At 39.8% G+C, this 16745-nt stretch overlaps 1 protein-coding gene across 1 annotated transcript in view; it reads right to left on the bottom strand.

Annotated features, from left to right (window-relative positions):
• Positions 1-12897: 12897 nt before the first annotated feature.
• IFT56 (intraflagellar transport 56) overlaps positions 12898-16745 on the bottom strand; it is a 43496-nt gene continuing 39648 nt past the window's right edge. Inside the window, exon 18 of the mRNA XM_070424000.1 lies at positions 12898-15505. Coding sequence (XP_070280101.1) covers positions 15394-15505 — 112 coding nt within the window. The 3' untranslated portion in view covers positions 12898-15393. The remainder of the gene's footprint in view (positions 15506-16745) is intronic.

Here is a 16745-nt window from a genome sequence, read left to right as displayed (position 1 = left end):
GCACTCCCAGATAAACTAATTAGATTACGCATTAAATGCATGACGATTACTGTCCGTTTTCAGCCATGAAGTAGGAAGTAAATTTCAGGGCTCGCCCTCCACATCCTGAAGGAAATCCTGTTAATTCCATTAACCGGATAAGAACAATGTCACCCATTGACGATGCTCTGAGTCATGTGACGTCACAGACGAATTCCGAGTAGTTTCTCTCTTTTTTTGCTCTCCTATTACGTTCTCTGAAGATGATGATGGAATAGATGGTTCCAGAGGTCCCTCCCGGCTCTGAAATGCTGTCATTTTCCCTTGGCACTCTGTTTTACCTCCAAAATCCTCTTTCCCTTTGCTCCTCTTCTGATTCTACATGAGAGTCGCATTTTTGTCACCTTTCTGTCTAAAGTCTCTTTTCCTCCAGTCTTGCAACGGAGTGATATTAATATGTCTAAAACACTTTTACAGTATTATATCACTCTCTGTCCTAGCTGCAAAGTAAGATGGTTTGCCCTCTGGAGTTAAAAGTTAGGAAAAACTTAATTGGCAATAGCAGAGACAAAACAGAATCAACATTAATAGGTAGTCTGGAATACAGTTCATGACTTCTTTGCTAGTCTTCTCTGAGGAAGGCATATGTAAGACAGAATGTATTGAGAAGATCATAAAGGAGGGTACCACAGAGAAAGAAAAGCGAAGGTAAGGTCTGCAGAGCGAGTGAACTTGGAGGATTGGAAGAAAGGTCAGAATGGCTGGAGGACAGCGAGCAAATAGGGGAGATAAAGGAGATAAATCCCAGCGAGAGGTAGGGGCCAGGTCACGAGGACAGGGAGATGATTCCTGCATTTGGCAAACGGAGATTGTTGGTGGTTTTGAGGAGCTTTTTTAGTTTGTGGCACATTATCCTCATTGGTCTATGCAAGGCCCTTTTCAATATCTCTTTTCTTTCTCTCCCTCTCTCTGAAATTTTTTGTATTATCCTGTACCACCTACAGAAATTCTAAAGTTTAACTTTTCGTTGGTGTGGGAGCTTGTAAATATGTGTATTATTTTGCATGCATATATTATGAGTTTGTAAATTCATTCTTATATATCTAATTTTGTTTCCTTTTTTACCATATATTTTTTAAATCTTTATTGTTGAGAGTATTACAGATGTCCCCCATTTTTCCCCCATTGCCCCCTCCACCTGGTTTCTGCCCCACCTCAGGCCATTACCACCCTATTGTCTGTGTCCATAGGTAATGCATGCATGCATATAAGATCTTTGGTTAGCCCTAACTGATTTGGCTCAGCGGATAGAGCCTGAAGAAAGGGAAGGAGAAGAAGATGTTTCTAACTCTCTATCCCTCTCCCTTCCTCTCTGTAAATATATTTTTTAAAATATATTTAAAAAATATATATTCTTCCCCTTTCTCCTTCTCCCTTCTCCTTCCCCTTTCTTCTTGCCCTTTCTACTTCCCCTTTCTCCTTCTCTCTTCTTCTTCCACTTTCTTTTTCTCCTTCCCCCTTCTCCTTTCATCTCCCTTCTTCTTCCCCTTTCTCCTTCCCTTTCTTCTTCCCCTTTCTTCTCCCTTCTCCTTCCCCTTTCTTCTTGACTAGGGGACCGACCTAGTCAAGGGACCCTGGCAAGGGTCCTGGTCAAGGGCATATACCTTGGTTGCAGGCACATCCCCTGTGGGGAGTGTGCAGGAGGCAGCTGATCAATGTTTCTCTCATCGATCTTTCTAACTCTCTATCCCTCTCCCTTCCTCTCTGTAAAAAATCAATAAAATATATTTTTAAAAAAAGATCTTTGGTTAATCTCTTCCCACGCCACCCCCCCTTTCCCTCTAAGATTCCTCAGTCTGTTCCATGTTTCAATGCCTCTTGTTCTATTTTATTCATCGGTTTATTTTGTTCATTAGATTCCTTGTTTATTTTGACTTTTAGATTCAATTGCTGGGAGATATGTATTTATTGCTATTTTATTATTCATATTTTATCTTTTTCTTCTCCTCCTTCCTCCTCCTCCCCTCTCCTTTCTTCTCCTTTCTCCTTCCCCTTTCTTCTCCTTCCCCCTTCTCCTTTCTTCTCCCTTCTCCTTCCCTTTCTTCTTCTCCCTTCTCCTTCCCTTTCTCCTTCTCTTTTCTTCTTCCTGTTAACGTACAAAAACCATTGAAACCTGTAAAGAATTTTTGTGAGTTTATTTGAGCCAAACTGTCGACATATGCCGGGAAGCAGAACCTCAACGAATTGAGATAGTGCTCCGAAGAATGGGGGGGTTACAATTGTATTTATACATGAAATTCATTGGTGACAGATTTAAGGAGGTGGGATTAAGTGAAGCGAGGAAACCTCTGTGATAGGATAAAAAGTAAAGTGATGGACACATACTTAGGTGGGTGCAGGAACAATTAACATGATAAATGAAAGAATCTTCCGCATCTGTCCTGGGCCCAGCATACCTGGCTGTGCCCCAGGGGCTCCATAAAAGGGAAGTCACAAGTTACCCAGACATCCCAAGGACATGTTATCATAGATGCAAAAAGACAGATAGGCTCAGTTACGGTTAAAGGTTGACCTTATCAGTGAAGATATCGGCTTAAGACATAACTGCCCACCATAACTGCTTTTAGTTAAGGTTTAATTTCAGACCATCCTTTGTGGTTACTTTAGGTCTCTGAGTCTGCAAAACTGCCATGCAGGCCTCCCCTGAGCTTTTCAGGTCAGCATGTGGCCCCTTTCATCCACATTCCCCTTTCACCTTCTCCCTTCTCCTTCCCTTTTCTTCTTGCCCTTTCTACTTCCCCTTTCTCCTTCTCCCTTCTCCTTCCCCTTTCTTCTTCTCCCTTCTTCTTCCCCTTTCTCCTACCCCTTTCTTCTTCTCTCTTCTCCTTCCCTTTCTTCTTCCCCTTTCTTCTTCTCCCTTCTCCTTCCCTTTCTTCTTCCCCTTTCTTCTTCTCCCTTCTCCTTCCCTTTCTTCTTCCCCTTTCTTCTTCTCCCTTCTTCCCTCTTTCTTCTTCCCCTTTCTTCTTCTCCCTTCTTCCCTCTTTCTTCTTCCCCTTTCTTCTTCTCCCTTCTCCTCCTTCTCCTTCTTCTTCCCCTCCTCCTCCTCTTCCTCCTCCTCACCTTCTTCCTCCTCCTCCTCTTCCTTCTTCTGAAAATCCTTCAACATTTCGTGTAATACTAGTTTGGTGGTGGTGAACTCCTTTAGCTTTTTCTTGTCTGTGAAGCTCTTTATTTGACCTTTAATTCTAAATTATAGTTTTGCTGGGTAGAGTAATCTTGATTGTAGGTCCTTGCTTTTCATCATTTTGAATATTTCTTGCCACTCCCTTCTGGTCTGCGAAGTATCTGTTAGCTAACAGTCCTATGGGTGCTCCCATGTAGGTAACTAACTGCTTTTCTCTTGCTGCTTTTAAGATTCTCTTTTTGTCTTTAACCCTTGGCATTTTAATTATGATGTGTCTTGGTGTGGGCCTGCTTCTTTGAACACCATATATATTTTTAAAAAATATTTTTATTGATTTCAGAGGGAGAGGGAGAGAGAGATACAAACATTGATGAGAGACACATGGATCGGCTGCCTCCTACACGCCTCCTATACACCCCCTACTGGGGATTGAGCCCACAACCCGGGCATGTGCCCTGACTGGGAGTCAAACCGGGACCTCTTGGTTCATGGGTCGATGTTCAACCACTGAGCCACACTGGCTGGGCTGGTTTATAACTTTTGAGTAGTAATCTGCAATGCTATGTTTTGTCTATTCACTTAGTGATGGGCACTCAAAGTGCCTCCTGCTCCCCCCTTATCACCCCAGAGCAGCTATGAACATACTCATTCATGTGTCCTTTGGATCTGTGTGAAAATGTATTTGGGACAAATACTTAGGTTAGAACTGTTGGGTCCTAAGATACCCATACACATTAAGGGGCTGCTCTCCAGAATAGCTGAAGCAGTGCATGCGAATTCCTGTATTACTTCCTGCCCTCCACTGCATTGCCACCACCAAATTCAGTTTAATTTTTGCCAAGTATTATTTTAATTTGCATCTCTCTGATGACTAAGGAATTTGAACATCTTTTTCATATGCCTGTTAGTTTTTTGTTTGTTTGTTTGTTTTTAATATATTTTATTGATTTTTTACAGAGAGGAAGGGAGAGAGATAGAGAGCTAGAAACATCGATGCAAGAGAAACATCGATCAGCTGCCTCCTGCACATCTCCCACCGGGGATGTGCCCGCAACCCAGGTACATGCCCTTGACCGGAATCAAACCTGGGACCCTTCAGTCCACTGAGCCAAACCGGTTTCGGCTGCCTGTTAGTTTTGTAAATTTCCTCTTTGTAAATTTCCTGTTTATAATCATTGTCTGTTTTTCTATTTGTCCTTCCATTTCCTGTTTTTCTCTTGTTGAATATACAATAATTTCTTTTCTTTTTTTAATTTAAATTCTTTATTATTTAAAGTATTACATATGTCTCCTTTTCTTCCCCATTGACCTCTCCCCAGCCACTCCCACCCCCCAGCACATACACTTACAATAATTTCTTATCAGTGAGGAAAGAATGAATTATTCAATAAACAGTTTAAGATAACTACACAGGCATATGGACATGAATAAAATTGTATCACATGAATAAAACTGTATTCACTAGAAAGTATAAATTTCTAGTGAATCAAAGATTTAAATTTAAAAAATGAAACCATAAAAACTTTAGAAGAAACCACTGAGATTTTAAATAATCTCACACTAGAGAAGGCATTTACAAGTATTTTTTATAATTTCAACTATTTAAAATAAATTTCTGATGACAGGAAAATAGTCTTTCAACTAATAGACATGACAAACTAAAAAGAAAAAAATTGCAACACATTTCACAAAGGATAAATTTCCCTAATTTATAAAGAATTCCTATAGATCAAGGAGAAACAATAATAACCTAATACTGGTATACTAACAAAAATGGAAAAAAGATATCAACAAATAGTTCATAGGAAAGGAAATAAAACAGCAAATGAAATATGTTAAACCTGGCTCAATTGCTGTATCAAAAAATATGTGAAAGAATATATGCACCCCCCAAAAAATATATATATATACCATATATATATCTCCCTATGTTCATAGCAGTGCAATTTATAATAGCTAAGACTTGGAAACAGCCTAAATGCCCATCAGTAGATGAGTGGATAAAAAACTATGGTACATTTATACAATGGAATACTACATGGCAATAAAAAATAACTCTTACCATTTGCAACAGCATGGATGGACCTCGAGAATATTATGCTGAGCGAAATAAACCAGTCAGAGAAAGGTAAGTATCACATGATCTCACTCATATGTGGAATCTAATGAATCAAATAAACTGATGATCAAAAATAGACCCAGAAGCATAAACAGATTTTTGAACCTCAGAGGGAAGGCAGGAAAGGGTGGGTGGGAAGAGATGAACCAATGAACTTGTATGCATATATGCATAATCTGTGGACACAGACAATGGGGTAATGAGGGTCTGGGGCAGGGAGGATGGGAGCGACTGGAAGAGGTTTATGGGCGGAAAAGGAGGATCTACGTAATACTTTCAACAACAAACATTAATAAAATAAAATACAGCTCTAACCTGTTTGGCTCAGTGGATAGAGCGTTGGCCTGCGGACTCAAGGGTCCCAGGTTTGATTCCCGACAAGGGCATGTACCTTGGCTGCGGGTACATCCCCAGTAGGGGGCGTGGAGGAGGCAGCTGATTGATGTTTCTCGCTCATCGATGTTGCTAACCCTCTATCCCTCTCCCTTCCTCTCTTTAAAAAAATCAATAAAATATATTTTTTAAAAAGTAAAATAAAATACAATAAAAATATGTGCACTTCTAAATTTGATAAATTGCCTTCCATAGAAAGTATCAATTTCTATTCCACCAACAATGTATGAGGGTCTCTATAGCTCTATATGTTGGCAACATGTTTTTTGAAAATATATTTTTGATTTTTTTAGAGAGAGAGGAAGAGAAAGAGAGAGAAAGAAACCGATAAGAGAGAAACATTGATTGGATGCCTCCTGCATGCCTCCTACTGGGGATTGAGCCTACAACCTGGGCATGTGCCCTCACTTGGAATTGAACTGGTGACTTCTTGGTGCATGGGACGATGCTCAACCAACTAAGCTACACTGGCCAGGGCCAAACTATTTTAACTTTGCCAAATTGATATATTTTACTTAAGTGATTTTGGTGTATATCTCTCATGAATCAATCCATACAATGGAATTCTATGGAATCTTTTTTTTTTTTTTAAATCCTCACCCAAGGATATTTTTCTGTTGATTCTTAGAGAGAATGGAAGGGAGAGGGAAAGATAGAAATATCCATGTGAGAGAAACACATGGATTGGTTGCCTCCTGTACACATCCTGACCAGGTCTCAAGCCAGGGAGGATCCTGCAACCGAGGTACGTGCCCTTGTCTGGAATAGAACCTGGGACCCTTTGGTCCACAGGCCGATGCTCTATCCACTGAGCAAAACCAGCTAGGACTCTATGCAATCTTAAAAATTTTATCACTAACCTCTATCCTTAAGTGAGAAAATCAATATGCATTACAATATTTAGTATACTACAATTTATATAAAAAGAGAACTGTGTTAAAAGGGAGAAATTATATATTGTTTATGTACATAAAATATCTTAATGTATATGCACAAAACTGACAAGCAGTTTGGGAAGAGACACTGTGTGGCCAGTTTTAAGAACAGAAGAGGTTTAACTACCTCACTGTGCATGTGTTCTCAAGAGAGAGGCATGCATGGGGCGGGGAGGGGAGAGAGACAGAGAGAGAGACAGAGAGAAAGAGAGAGAAACATCAATTGGTTGCAGTTACGAATGAGATCCAACCCACAACCTGGGTATGTGCCCTGACCTGTAATCGAATCTGTGACCTTTCAGTGTATGGGATGATGCTCCAACTAACCAAGCCACACTGGCCAGGGCATAGCTGTCTTTACTGAATGAATGTTTTATGGATCCTTGAAAAGGAAGTCTGTTCTCTGTTTTCAAGGTATAAGCTATATTAACAATATATTCCTTAGTACTTGTGATATTTAAGTTATGTATATGCTTTACTTACATTTTTTTCCATTTCAACTGTCATGAACTGTAATCTACTACTGTCACCGTAACTCTTTTTTGTTTTTTTAATATTGATGCTATTTCCTTTGCTGCATGTTCATAACTGTTATATCTCCATTGAGAAATGGACCCTTTATCATTCAAAGTGTGTTTCTTTGACTTGCTTAATGATTTTGACCCGGATTCAACCTTGTTTGATTGTGACACCTGCTCTCTTTTTATTTGCATTTGCCTGATTGTACTATTGCCCATCTTTTATTGTCAACATTTATGTGTAAACAGCACAGAGTTAGGTTTTGCTTTGTGATCCAACCTGCCAATCTTTTTCATTTAATAGGTGAGTTAAGCTCATTTACATTTTTGACATGAGAGGTATGTCTGAGCATAGATCTGCCACATTATCTTATGTCACATTTTCTCCTCTCGACCTTTTTTAAAACCCACAAAATGATGTTTGCTTTGTTTTATGTATGTTACTTCTGTTAATTTGGAAGGCTTATCTTTTGTTCTAATGGGATGATTTTATAATGTGCTTAATCCTCGTTTTCTTTGGACAATGTCTATAATTCCATACTATGATCAATAAATGATAAAATGTATTTTCTCTTTTTCTACACACTGATATTGTAAAATATACAAATACTTATTTATCACCTTTAAAGATACCATAAAGATAAAATATCAATAAACTACCTTTTTTCCTACCTTCCTGTCAGAGTTTTACTATTTTATATTTGGTTACAGCTTTCATATTCATATCACCAATTTTCTGGTGATATTTTCATCCACTGTTGGCCTTCCTTCCTTCCTTCCTTCCTTCCTTCCTTCCTTCCTTCCTTCCTTCCTTCCTTCTCTCTTGTATTAATTTTCTATAGACCCTTAGCTGTTCTGGTTACTAATCTTTGAGGAAGAAGAGTTTTCCTGGACCAGTCATTTTGGTGAATATGCATGCCAGGGGACCCCAGGGCCATGTGCCCACCTGTGGGCATTTACTTTATGACGCCATGTTTTGCATTTACTCTTCCCCATCTCCTCTGATTCACACCTATGGAGCTGTTCACAGTGACGTCTTCTGTGCTACAGGGCAAAGTGCTTCCTGCAAATATGGCTTGACTCTGTGATTCTTTGGTTTTCTCGGCCTCCTCTGCTTCTCAGAACTAAATTGAAGACTTTTTTTTTTAATTCACCATAGGGCAATGAAATATGAAGATCTAGCTATTTCTCACCTCCCCCACCCTGGGAACATGGACACTTTCCAGCCCACATCCTCCCAATACTGTTGGATCCATTTTGGTTAAATTCTGTGTTATCTACTCTACTAGAGGCCCGGTGCACAAAAATTTGTGCACTGGGGGGGGGGGGGGGGGCGGGGAGGAGGGGCCCCTCAGCCTGGCCTGTGCCCTCTCGCAGTCTGGGACCCCTCAGGAGATGACCACCTTCTGGCTTAGGCCCGCTCTCCGGGGGGATTGGGCCTAAGATGGCAATCAGACATCCCTCTGGCAGCCCGGTAGCCCTCGGGGGATGTCCACTTGCCAGCGGGGAGCAGGCCTAAACTGCAGTCAGACATCCTTAGCACTGCTGAGGCAGGAGAGGCTCCCACCACCACTGCTGTACTAGCAGCCATCAGCCTGGCTTCTGGCTGGGCAGAGCTGCTCCCATGTGAGAGCGCCCTGACCACCAGAGGGCAGCTCCTGCATTGAGCGTCTGCCCCCTGGTGGTCAGTGTGTGTCATAGTGACCAGTCATTCCCAGTCTTTCTGCTGTTAGGGTCAGTTTGCATATTACCCTTTTACTATATAGGATAGAGGCCTATACCCCAGCCCATTCCTGATAACCTTCATCCTAATTTCTTTGTTCAAAATTCTCCTGCTTTCCTTTGATTGCATATTTGTATTTTTTTTTAAATGTATTTTATTGATTTTTTACAGAGAGGAAGGGAGAGAGATAGAGAGTTAGAAACATCGATGAGAGAGAAACATCGATCAGCTGCCTCCTGCACACCTCCCACTGGGGATGTGCCCGCAACCCAGGTACATGCCCTTGACCGGAATCGAACCCGGGACCCTTCAGTCCGCAGGCCGACGCTCCATCCACTGAGCCAAACTGGTTTCGGCTTGCATATTTGTATTTGATTGTCTTATATTATATTGCTGTAGGCAATATATTGCTAAGTTTCATTTACCTTGTTGTAAATTTCAGTTCACTTACTTTGTATAATATTCCATTCTGACTATACCACAGTTTATTTATCCATTCTCCTGTCAGTGGGCATTTGGGTCGTATCCAGGTTTTTCTGGGGGAGAGTGCTGTAAGGATCATTCACGTACATCTCTCCTGGTGTACATGTACAGGAGTCGCTCTTGGACATGTACTGAAGAGTGCAATTTCTGTGTCATAGTTTGAAATTACACGTTTACAAATAGGTCCATACTGGTTTTAAAAGAACAAATTAACCTCTGTATGAAAATAAAGTATAGGAACAATTAAAGTTAAACATCTGTAAATATTATTTATGGCTTCACTTATGCTGTTCTGGTCATCTGACATCTGCTTGTTCTCTACCTAGTTAAATTTTGTACTTCTAGTTTCTGCTTACAATTCACTGTCCCCATTTAGGCTTTTCTATTTAACCTACTTCACACTGTTGATTTTCCTCAGTAAATGTATAAGCTATACTAGCCCAGCATTTCATTGCTTTTACAGTACCTTGCAATTATTCTTTAGGTCACTATTACTTATATTTTCATCCTAGCATATGCTTATAATTTTTAAAATTTGAATGACTTGTTCTGGCCAGTGTTGCTTAGTTGGTTGAGCATTGTCCCAAGCACTGAAAGGTCACTGGTTTGATTTCTGGTCAGGGCATAAGCCAGGGTTGTGGCCTCAATACCCAGTAGGGGTGTGCAGGAGGCAGCCAATTGATGTTTCTCTCTCCCCCCCCCCCCTCTAAAATCAATAAAAAAACATGTATCTTTAAAAAAACTTGAATGACTTGTCTCAACTCTACCACATTAATAACTACTCCCGTCAAAAACTAGCAAAGAAGAGTATATTTATATGTTTGTAGAGGAAATTAGAAATAGATGGATATGTTTATTTGACTAAATAGTAGGAAAGACCTGCATGTTTATAGGGCAGTAAGATTTCTCTGAAATTTTTGTTAATGCATATAGTTGCATCTAAGCTACAGTGCAGAAAACCTAATTCAGAAACCCGTGAATAGTCAGAGATCACTAAGAATCCAGGTTTTTCTTCCCATAAGGGCCTTCATTCACATACACAGACTGTGAATTTTGTATCTGGTTGTGTTTTACTCTTTGATTTGATTGGTAAGAAACTTGAAGGTGAATTTCTTGCCCATTTTTGATAATTCTGGTGTGTACGTTTGTGTATGAACTTTACTTGTGACTTTATTCTTAAAAGCCTTCAATCTATTCATATTTTAGAAAAATCATTTCAAATGTCTTCTGGAACACAGTGGGATACAAGTAACTGACCAAATTAATATATACGTACAGGAATGAATATATAAAAAATATGAAGAATCAATTTAGATAAAATGCATCCACAGTTTATGCTGTGGATACTCAAACCTGAGTTTCCCATTGTTCTTTCACCTGAGGATAACCTAGCAAGGTATGTATTTCCTGTTTCTGAGGTTTTTAAACTGTGTGGCCCCAAGAGGGGCAGCTTGAGTGGTGGACTTGCTGTGTCTGCTTCCTTTCCTCCTCTTTGCTCCAACCAACAGGGCAGTTCCTAGTTGTATCTGGCATTTAGATTTTATTTAAAGAGTTTTGTTGCCAAAAAAAAGTGCAAACTTGTCTATAGACTACCAACTCAGTAAGTACACATCAGCTTATTATATTCATACTAGAGGCTCAGTGCATGAAATTCATGCACTGGGGGCAGGGGGGTCCCTCACCCAGCCTGTGCCTCTCACAGTCCGGGAGCCCTGGGGGGGATGTCCGACTGCAGGGAACGGGCCTAAGCCAGCAGTCGGACTCCTTAGTGCTGCCGTAGAGGTGGGAGAGGCTCCCGCCCCCACCACTGTGCCTGCCAGCCATGAGCCCGGCTTCTGGCTGAGCAGCGCTCCCCCTGTGGGAGTGCACTGACCACCAGGGGGCAGCTCCTGCATTAAGCGTCTGCCCCCTGGTGGTCAGTGTGCATCATAGCAATCGGTAGTTCTGTTTGGTTGATTTGCATATTAGCCTTTTATTATATAGGATACTGTCTTGTATTCTTCATATATTCTTGCAGTCCACAGTTAAGGTGGGTTACGGGCACATCACCAAGCTTCTAGCTCTGCTTCTTTTTTTTTTTTTTTAAATATATTTTATTGATTTTTTACAGAGAGGAAGGGAGAGGGATAGAGAGCTAGAAACATCAATGAGAGAGAAACATCGATCAGCTGCCTCCTGCACACTCCCTACCGGGGATGTGCCCAAAACCAAGGTACATGCCCTTGACCAGAACTGAACCTGGGACCCTTGAGTCCACAGGCCGACGCTCTATCCACTGAGCTAAACCGGTTAGGGTGCTCTGCTTCTTTGAGAACATCCCTGAATAGGCCAAATACAGTCTGAACATATTATAAAATATATATAAGCCTTAGAAATATTTTATAGTATGAAAAAGAGAAGGAGAACTATTCATCTAAGTTAGATTGAGACAGTCCTAAATATAGACACTAGTAAATAACAAATTCATTTTTGCCATTAGAAAGTAGATAAAACTATCCTATATAATAAAAGCCTAATATGCAAATTGTCCCCTCAACCGGGAGTTCGACTGGGAGTTCAACCAGGAGTTCGATTCGATCAGGGGGTGGGGCTGGCGGCAGTGGCAGGCAGCCGGGGGGGGTGGGGGGGGAGGGAGGGAAGGGAGGTGTCCCAGCCGGCAGCCGCTAGGGACTATACCCATGCACGAATTTTGTGCACTGGCCCTTTAGTTGTGATATAATGCCCACCTGCTTGCAACTTTTCGAAGGTGCTAAGCCAAAGAAGAGGAAAGCAGTCTCCTTGTTTCTGTGTACTTGGATGTCTGTTGCATGTGTTGTACACATGGCAGAAGCCTAAGCATCTTGCTACCCGTTGAATTTTAGGATCATTCTGACTGCTTCTCCCAAATAAGGCAGGCACTGTCCCAGTTACATGCATATACAGTCATTTCCAGTGCCTTCTCTTACCTCTCAAGACTTTTTCCTACTGATGACAACCACCACATCTTTGTTTACTTGTGTAGACTTCTGGTTAAGCTTTTTTTAAAAATTAAATTTATTGGAGTGACATTGGTTAATAAAATTATATAGGTTTCAAGTGTACAATTCTATGATACATCATCTGTATTTTGCACTGTGTGCCCATAGACTGCGCTCCTTAAGGGTCAGGACTGTGTGTGATATTTGAATCCCCAGCATCTAGTATATCTTAGCACATGATCAAACAATAATTAGATGGGAACCAAATTACATGAGGTCACAAGTCCCCTGCTCTACCAGTTACTATATGCATGACTATTAAATTAACAAGAATTTGAGAGCTTTCTATGTGAGGTGTCTTATGCACCAGAATGAGCTGTAACTCAGCAAAGAGCCAAACCCAATATGACTTAGCAGGAACCATGAGCCTTAATGGACAGGGATTCTTAGGGATTATCTACTTTCCTCTCTTATAAGTGTAATTTGTGGATCCCCAAACTTTTGTTTTTTTTTCCCTTTACTCTGGGGTCAGGAAAGAAAGGGGAGAAGGCACATGACATACCCAGGGCTCGCACTTACCACACTTAGAATATCATAATAAGAACCAAATAATAAACTTTAATTTTAATATGTTACAGTAGAATTATTATTTTGAAGTACAAAAATAATTGTAAATTTTTTTTTACATTTGCAAGTAATATTTTCTGCAGACTATAAATAGTACCTGGATGCTGTTAGGGCTATATGATACTTAACAGCCATTTGTAAGCTTCCTGCCACAGGAGAACAAAGACCAGGGAGGGGAAAAAACTTGCTTGACACCAGGAATCAGACCATAAAAGGAACTGAAACTGTCCTGAAGACACTTGATCGCACACCTGCATTCCATCCACATTCCAAGCCCACCGATTCAGCCCCCAAACCCACTGATGACAAGAGCTTCCAGCCAGTGACTGCATATAAGGATGAAACTCCAGCTCCTGAGTGCTGCCATCATCGACCCAATGTCCCTTGGCTTGGTGCTGTGTAGCCCTTCCCTTAGGATATCCCGCCCCCCATCCCCCAAGCCCTTTCCTTAAATAAATTCAATTCTTCTTTGTCCACCATCTGAGATGGCTATTTAGCCTGCCCGTGCACCACAACCATGTTAACCTTTCAGATGCTATGAACTGCACACGTTACATAACATTCCTAGGCCTGGACCTACCTTTCTCCTGTATCGTCACATGGAGAAAAGCAGTTGTGCAAACCACTCTGCAGTCTTGAGACCATATCAAGACCTTTTAGAAGTAGCTATCCTGAATGGCGGGACTGAATGATATCTTTCCTAAACTAGTCTTTATGGTTTTGGGTTTTGTTTGGTTTTTGTTCAATTCTATAGATTGAAAGCTTTTTAAGAATTAGTTTAAAATTCTGGGAATTGCTATTTTTGGAATATCAGATCCTCCCCCCCTCCCCCAAAAAGACAGAAAAACACAGGGAGAAGTATTAAATTCAACAAAAGCTCATTTAAAAGTAAATCACCATCAGTGGGAAAGCTTTTCAAATATAGGGAATTTGAAAATAACAGCAATTAACTAGAAGGCACATTTCATTGCCTAAAGCCACTGAGGAGTTCCATCTTTTTTCCATTATTACCTTTCCTAATCTTTTAAGAATAACAAGAAGGATTCTAAAAATTATAGTGGGTTCTTCTCAGATCTGATGCACCTAGTACTTTAGATGCTGAAAACCAATTATTAAAAAAGTAGGAATAACGTATTGAGAAAACAGGAGCTTTATCATATGAAAAGGATGTAACTTTGTTTTCTAAAATTCAGTTATTCAGGCCAGTTTCTTTATTTGTGCTCTGAACTGCTTAGATCTGGGTCTAACATAAAAGACAAGAAAACCGGTCATCTTTCTGAGTAGAGCTGAAAGAACCTTTGCAACTGTTCAGAAGTATCTGAGGTCTTGGATCATCTCTCCTTAGCTGCTTTGACTCCTTCCATGTTCCCATCTCTAGTCTATACACCTTCTTCATCCATAGAGATGGCTCTGCACTTTCTACACCTGTAATACTGGGTGCCTTAAACTCAAAGAAAAAAATATGGTGTAGAAACAAAGGTAATCTGGTACATAAAAACATGCAGGTCTATTTTCTGAAAATAGCTTGTGAGCCTAAGAATGGTCACTTGTATAATAGGTTTACGTTGAGAAAGCTCAGAACATGGGGCTGGGATATTACTTAGGATAGAGCCCAGCCATTAGGAAATCCCTCAAAGGGCTCTACACACCCATGTTCTACATCATTACATTGATACATGGCCATAATGCACACACATAGCCTTTGCAGCCCTACTTTCAAAATTGATGTTTATTCAGCAAGATACACGAAGGGAAAACCTAACCTGTTTTGTTACCTAAAATATAATGAAGAAATGACAAATGAGAGTTCCTTAACAGATTTTTTTCATAGTACTCACCGTTTAAAAAACTGCAATGTTACTCCACTGCAACATGTTATTATCATCGAGAATTCAGTTACTGAAAGATTAACCCCTAATCCTATTATCTATTAATGAACGGGCAGCTTGATAAAGGTTCTTACTGACATTCTTAGAATCATCTAGCTATTTTAACTTCTGTTCTCCCAAGATTCAGAGACCCATTACAAAACTCTTTATGGAATTCCCTAGTAACAAGGGGTAGTGTACATAGTAGGCTGAAAATAAGATAAGAGGATGATGGTGACTCTTGAGCATTAATGACATTTGTATTGCAGCTTGGAGAAAACGCCATAGAATGTAAATGTAAGAACAAAGCTATGCTGTTCTCCTTAAAGTCAGGAAATTACATGACAGTATTCTGAGTATTTTTGGAAAAAAGGCACCAGGTAAGTTCAAAGTCTTATTGCTGGTCAGATCACACAGGGCCACAGCACAGACTATGGCACTTGGTTCAGCCAGGAGGCAAGTCTAAGCAGTCACTGGTCTTGTGGCTGAAGAACAAGGAAGGAAACGTCAATAAAATAGAGTCCTGCATCTTACATTAAACTCAAGGAAAATGATCCCCAATTTCCTGTCAAAGCAGTGACTGGTTCCCTAGGCCTCCGGAGGGATGTCAGACAGGCACCCTGTTCTCTTTGGCCCATTTCTTCATGATCCGGATGATGTACTCTACTTGGGTGTTACCCGTACTTCTCAGTAGATGGAGCACTTCTCGAAGGGTCTCTCTGAGGAAAGAATTTGAAAGGAAAAGTGATTTAATAGAGAATGAATACTAATAGGTAAAATAAACTCTTAACTATTCTTCATATACTTCTAGTAGGGCATTTTTGGTAACAGACTCTTTCCCTGTGTATTCATAAACCAATTACAAACTTCCTAGCATTCTATCTTATGGTGGCATAGTAAATGAAAATTCTTTTCACCAACCCAAGTTTTCCTTATTTATTTATACTATCTATACACATGTATTAATCTTTTTGCCTTAATATGACATGAGTATTTCCATTTTTGTGCTTATTCTGCATGACAGAGGAAAAAGAGGGTATATCAATGAGCTGGGGGCAGACTTGGATTCCAATTCTAGCTCCTTACTAACAAGTCACTTAACTTGTCTGAGTCCCAGATTTCTCTTTGTTTAAGGTGAAAATTACCATAAACTGGGTATCACTGCCATATTTGTGAAATTTTACAAAGCCAGAAGAATGGATGATTTCCTCAAGAAAAATAACATATTAAAAATATGGAAAAAAAGAAAGTTAAGAACCAAGAGTTAGCAAATGCCCAGTATTTATGTTTTAAGTAATTTAAATTTAATTGGAATTAGTGTTTTAAGTAATGCTTACTAAAACTTCCCTATTACCTTATCAAATCTACAGGTAACTGCATATTGATCCTCTTCCCTAAGAGTTCTCTCATGTTTTCGACTTATTTTTCCCCCTCAAACAACCTCTTTTACTTAACCAAATTCTTTTAAACTTTTATTTAGGACTGGAAGTAGATATAAAGCGGGAAGTAATTTTTGTTAGATTGTTTACTTATAAAATAATTATACCTGCTATTCATACATCAGTAACAAATACATTCCATGAAGTTATTTTTAGAACACTGAATTTAGTTTTAAGCATTTCAATTTTTGTTACAAATAGAGCTACAAGCCACTTAATTTTATTTAATCTAATGTCTTAGTATTTTCTGGAATATTAGAGGCAAATGAAGAAAAAATTATTAACCACATCTACTCCATTCCTAATTCTTTGAGGCCTAAACTAAAAGACAAGAAAAAGATAATAGGCAAAGAAAAGATAGAAGAGATTGAGGAAGACTTTGTTTATGCAATGGCAATTCATTTAGAGGCAAATATTTATCTTGCTCTTATATTTGAGAGCTGTAGTATGCTCGATGTCCCCAGTATTAGGATTTAGAATGATGTGATTCTATAAAATAAAAAATTTCTGGAGGAAAAAG

This window comes from Myotis yumanensis, unplaced genomic scaffold, assembly GCF_028538775.1.
Source record: "Myotis yumanensis isolate MYYU_CA2020_CCGP unplaced genomic scaffold, mMyoYum1.0.hap1 SCAF_9, whole genome shotgun sequence".
Classification (NCBI taxonomy): Eukaryota; Metazoa; Chordata; class Mammalia; order Chiroptera; family Vespertilionidae; genus Myotis; species Myotis yumanensis.
Note: the sequence above shows the minus strand (reverse complement) of the source record. Positions and strands in the feature narration are given on the sequence as shown.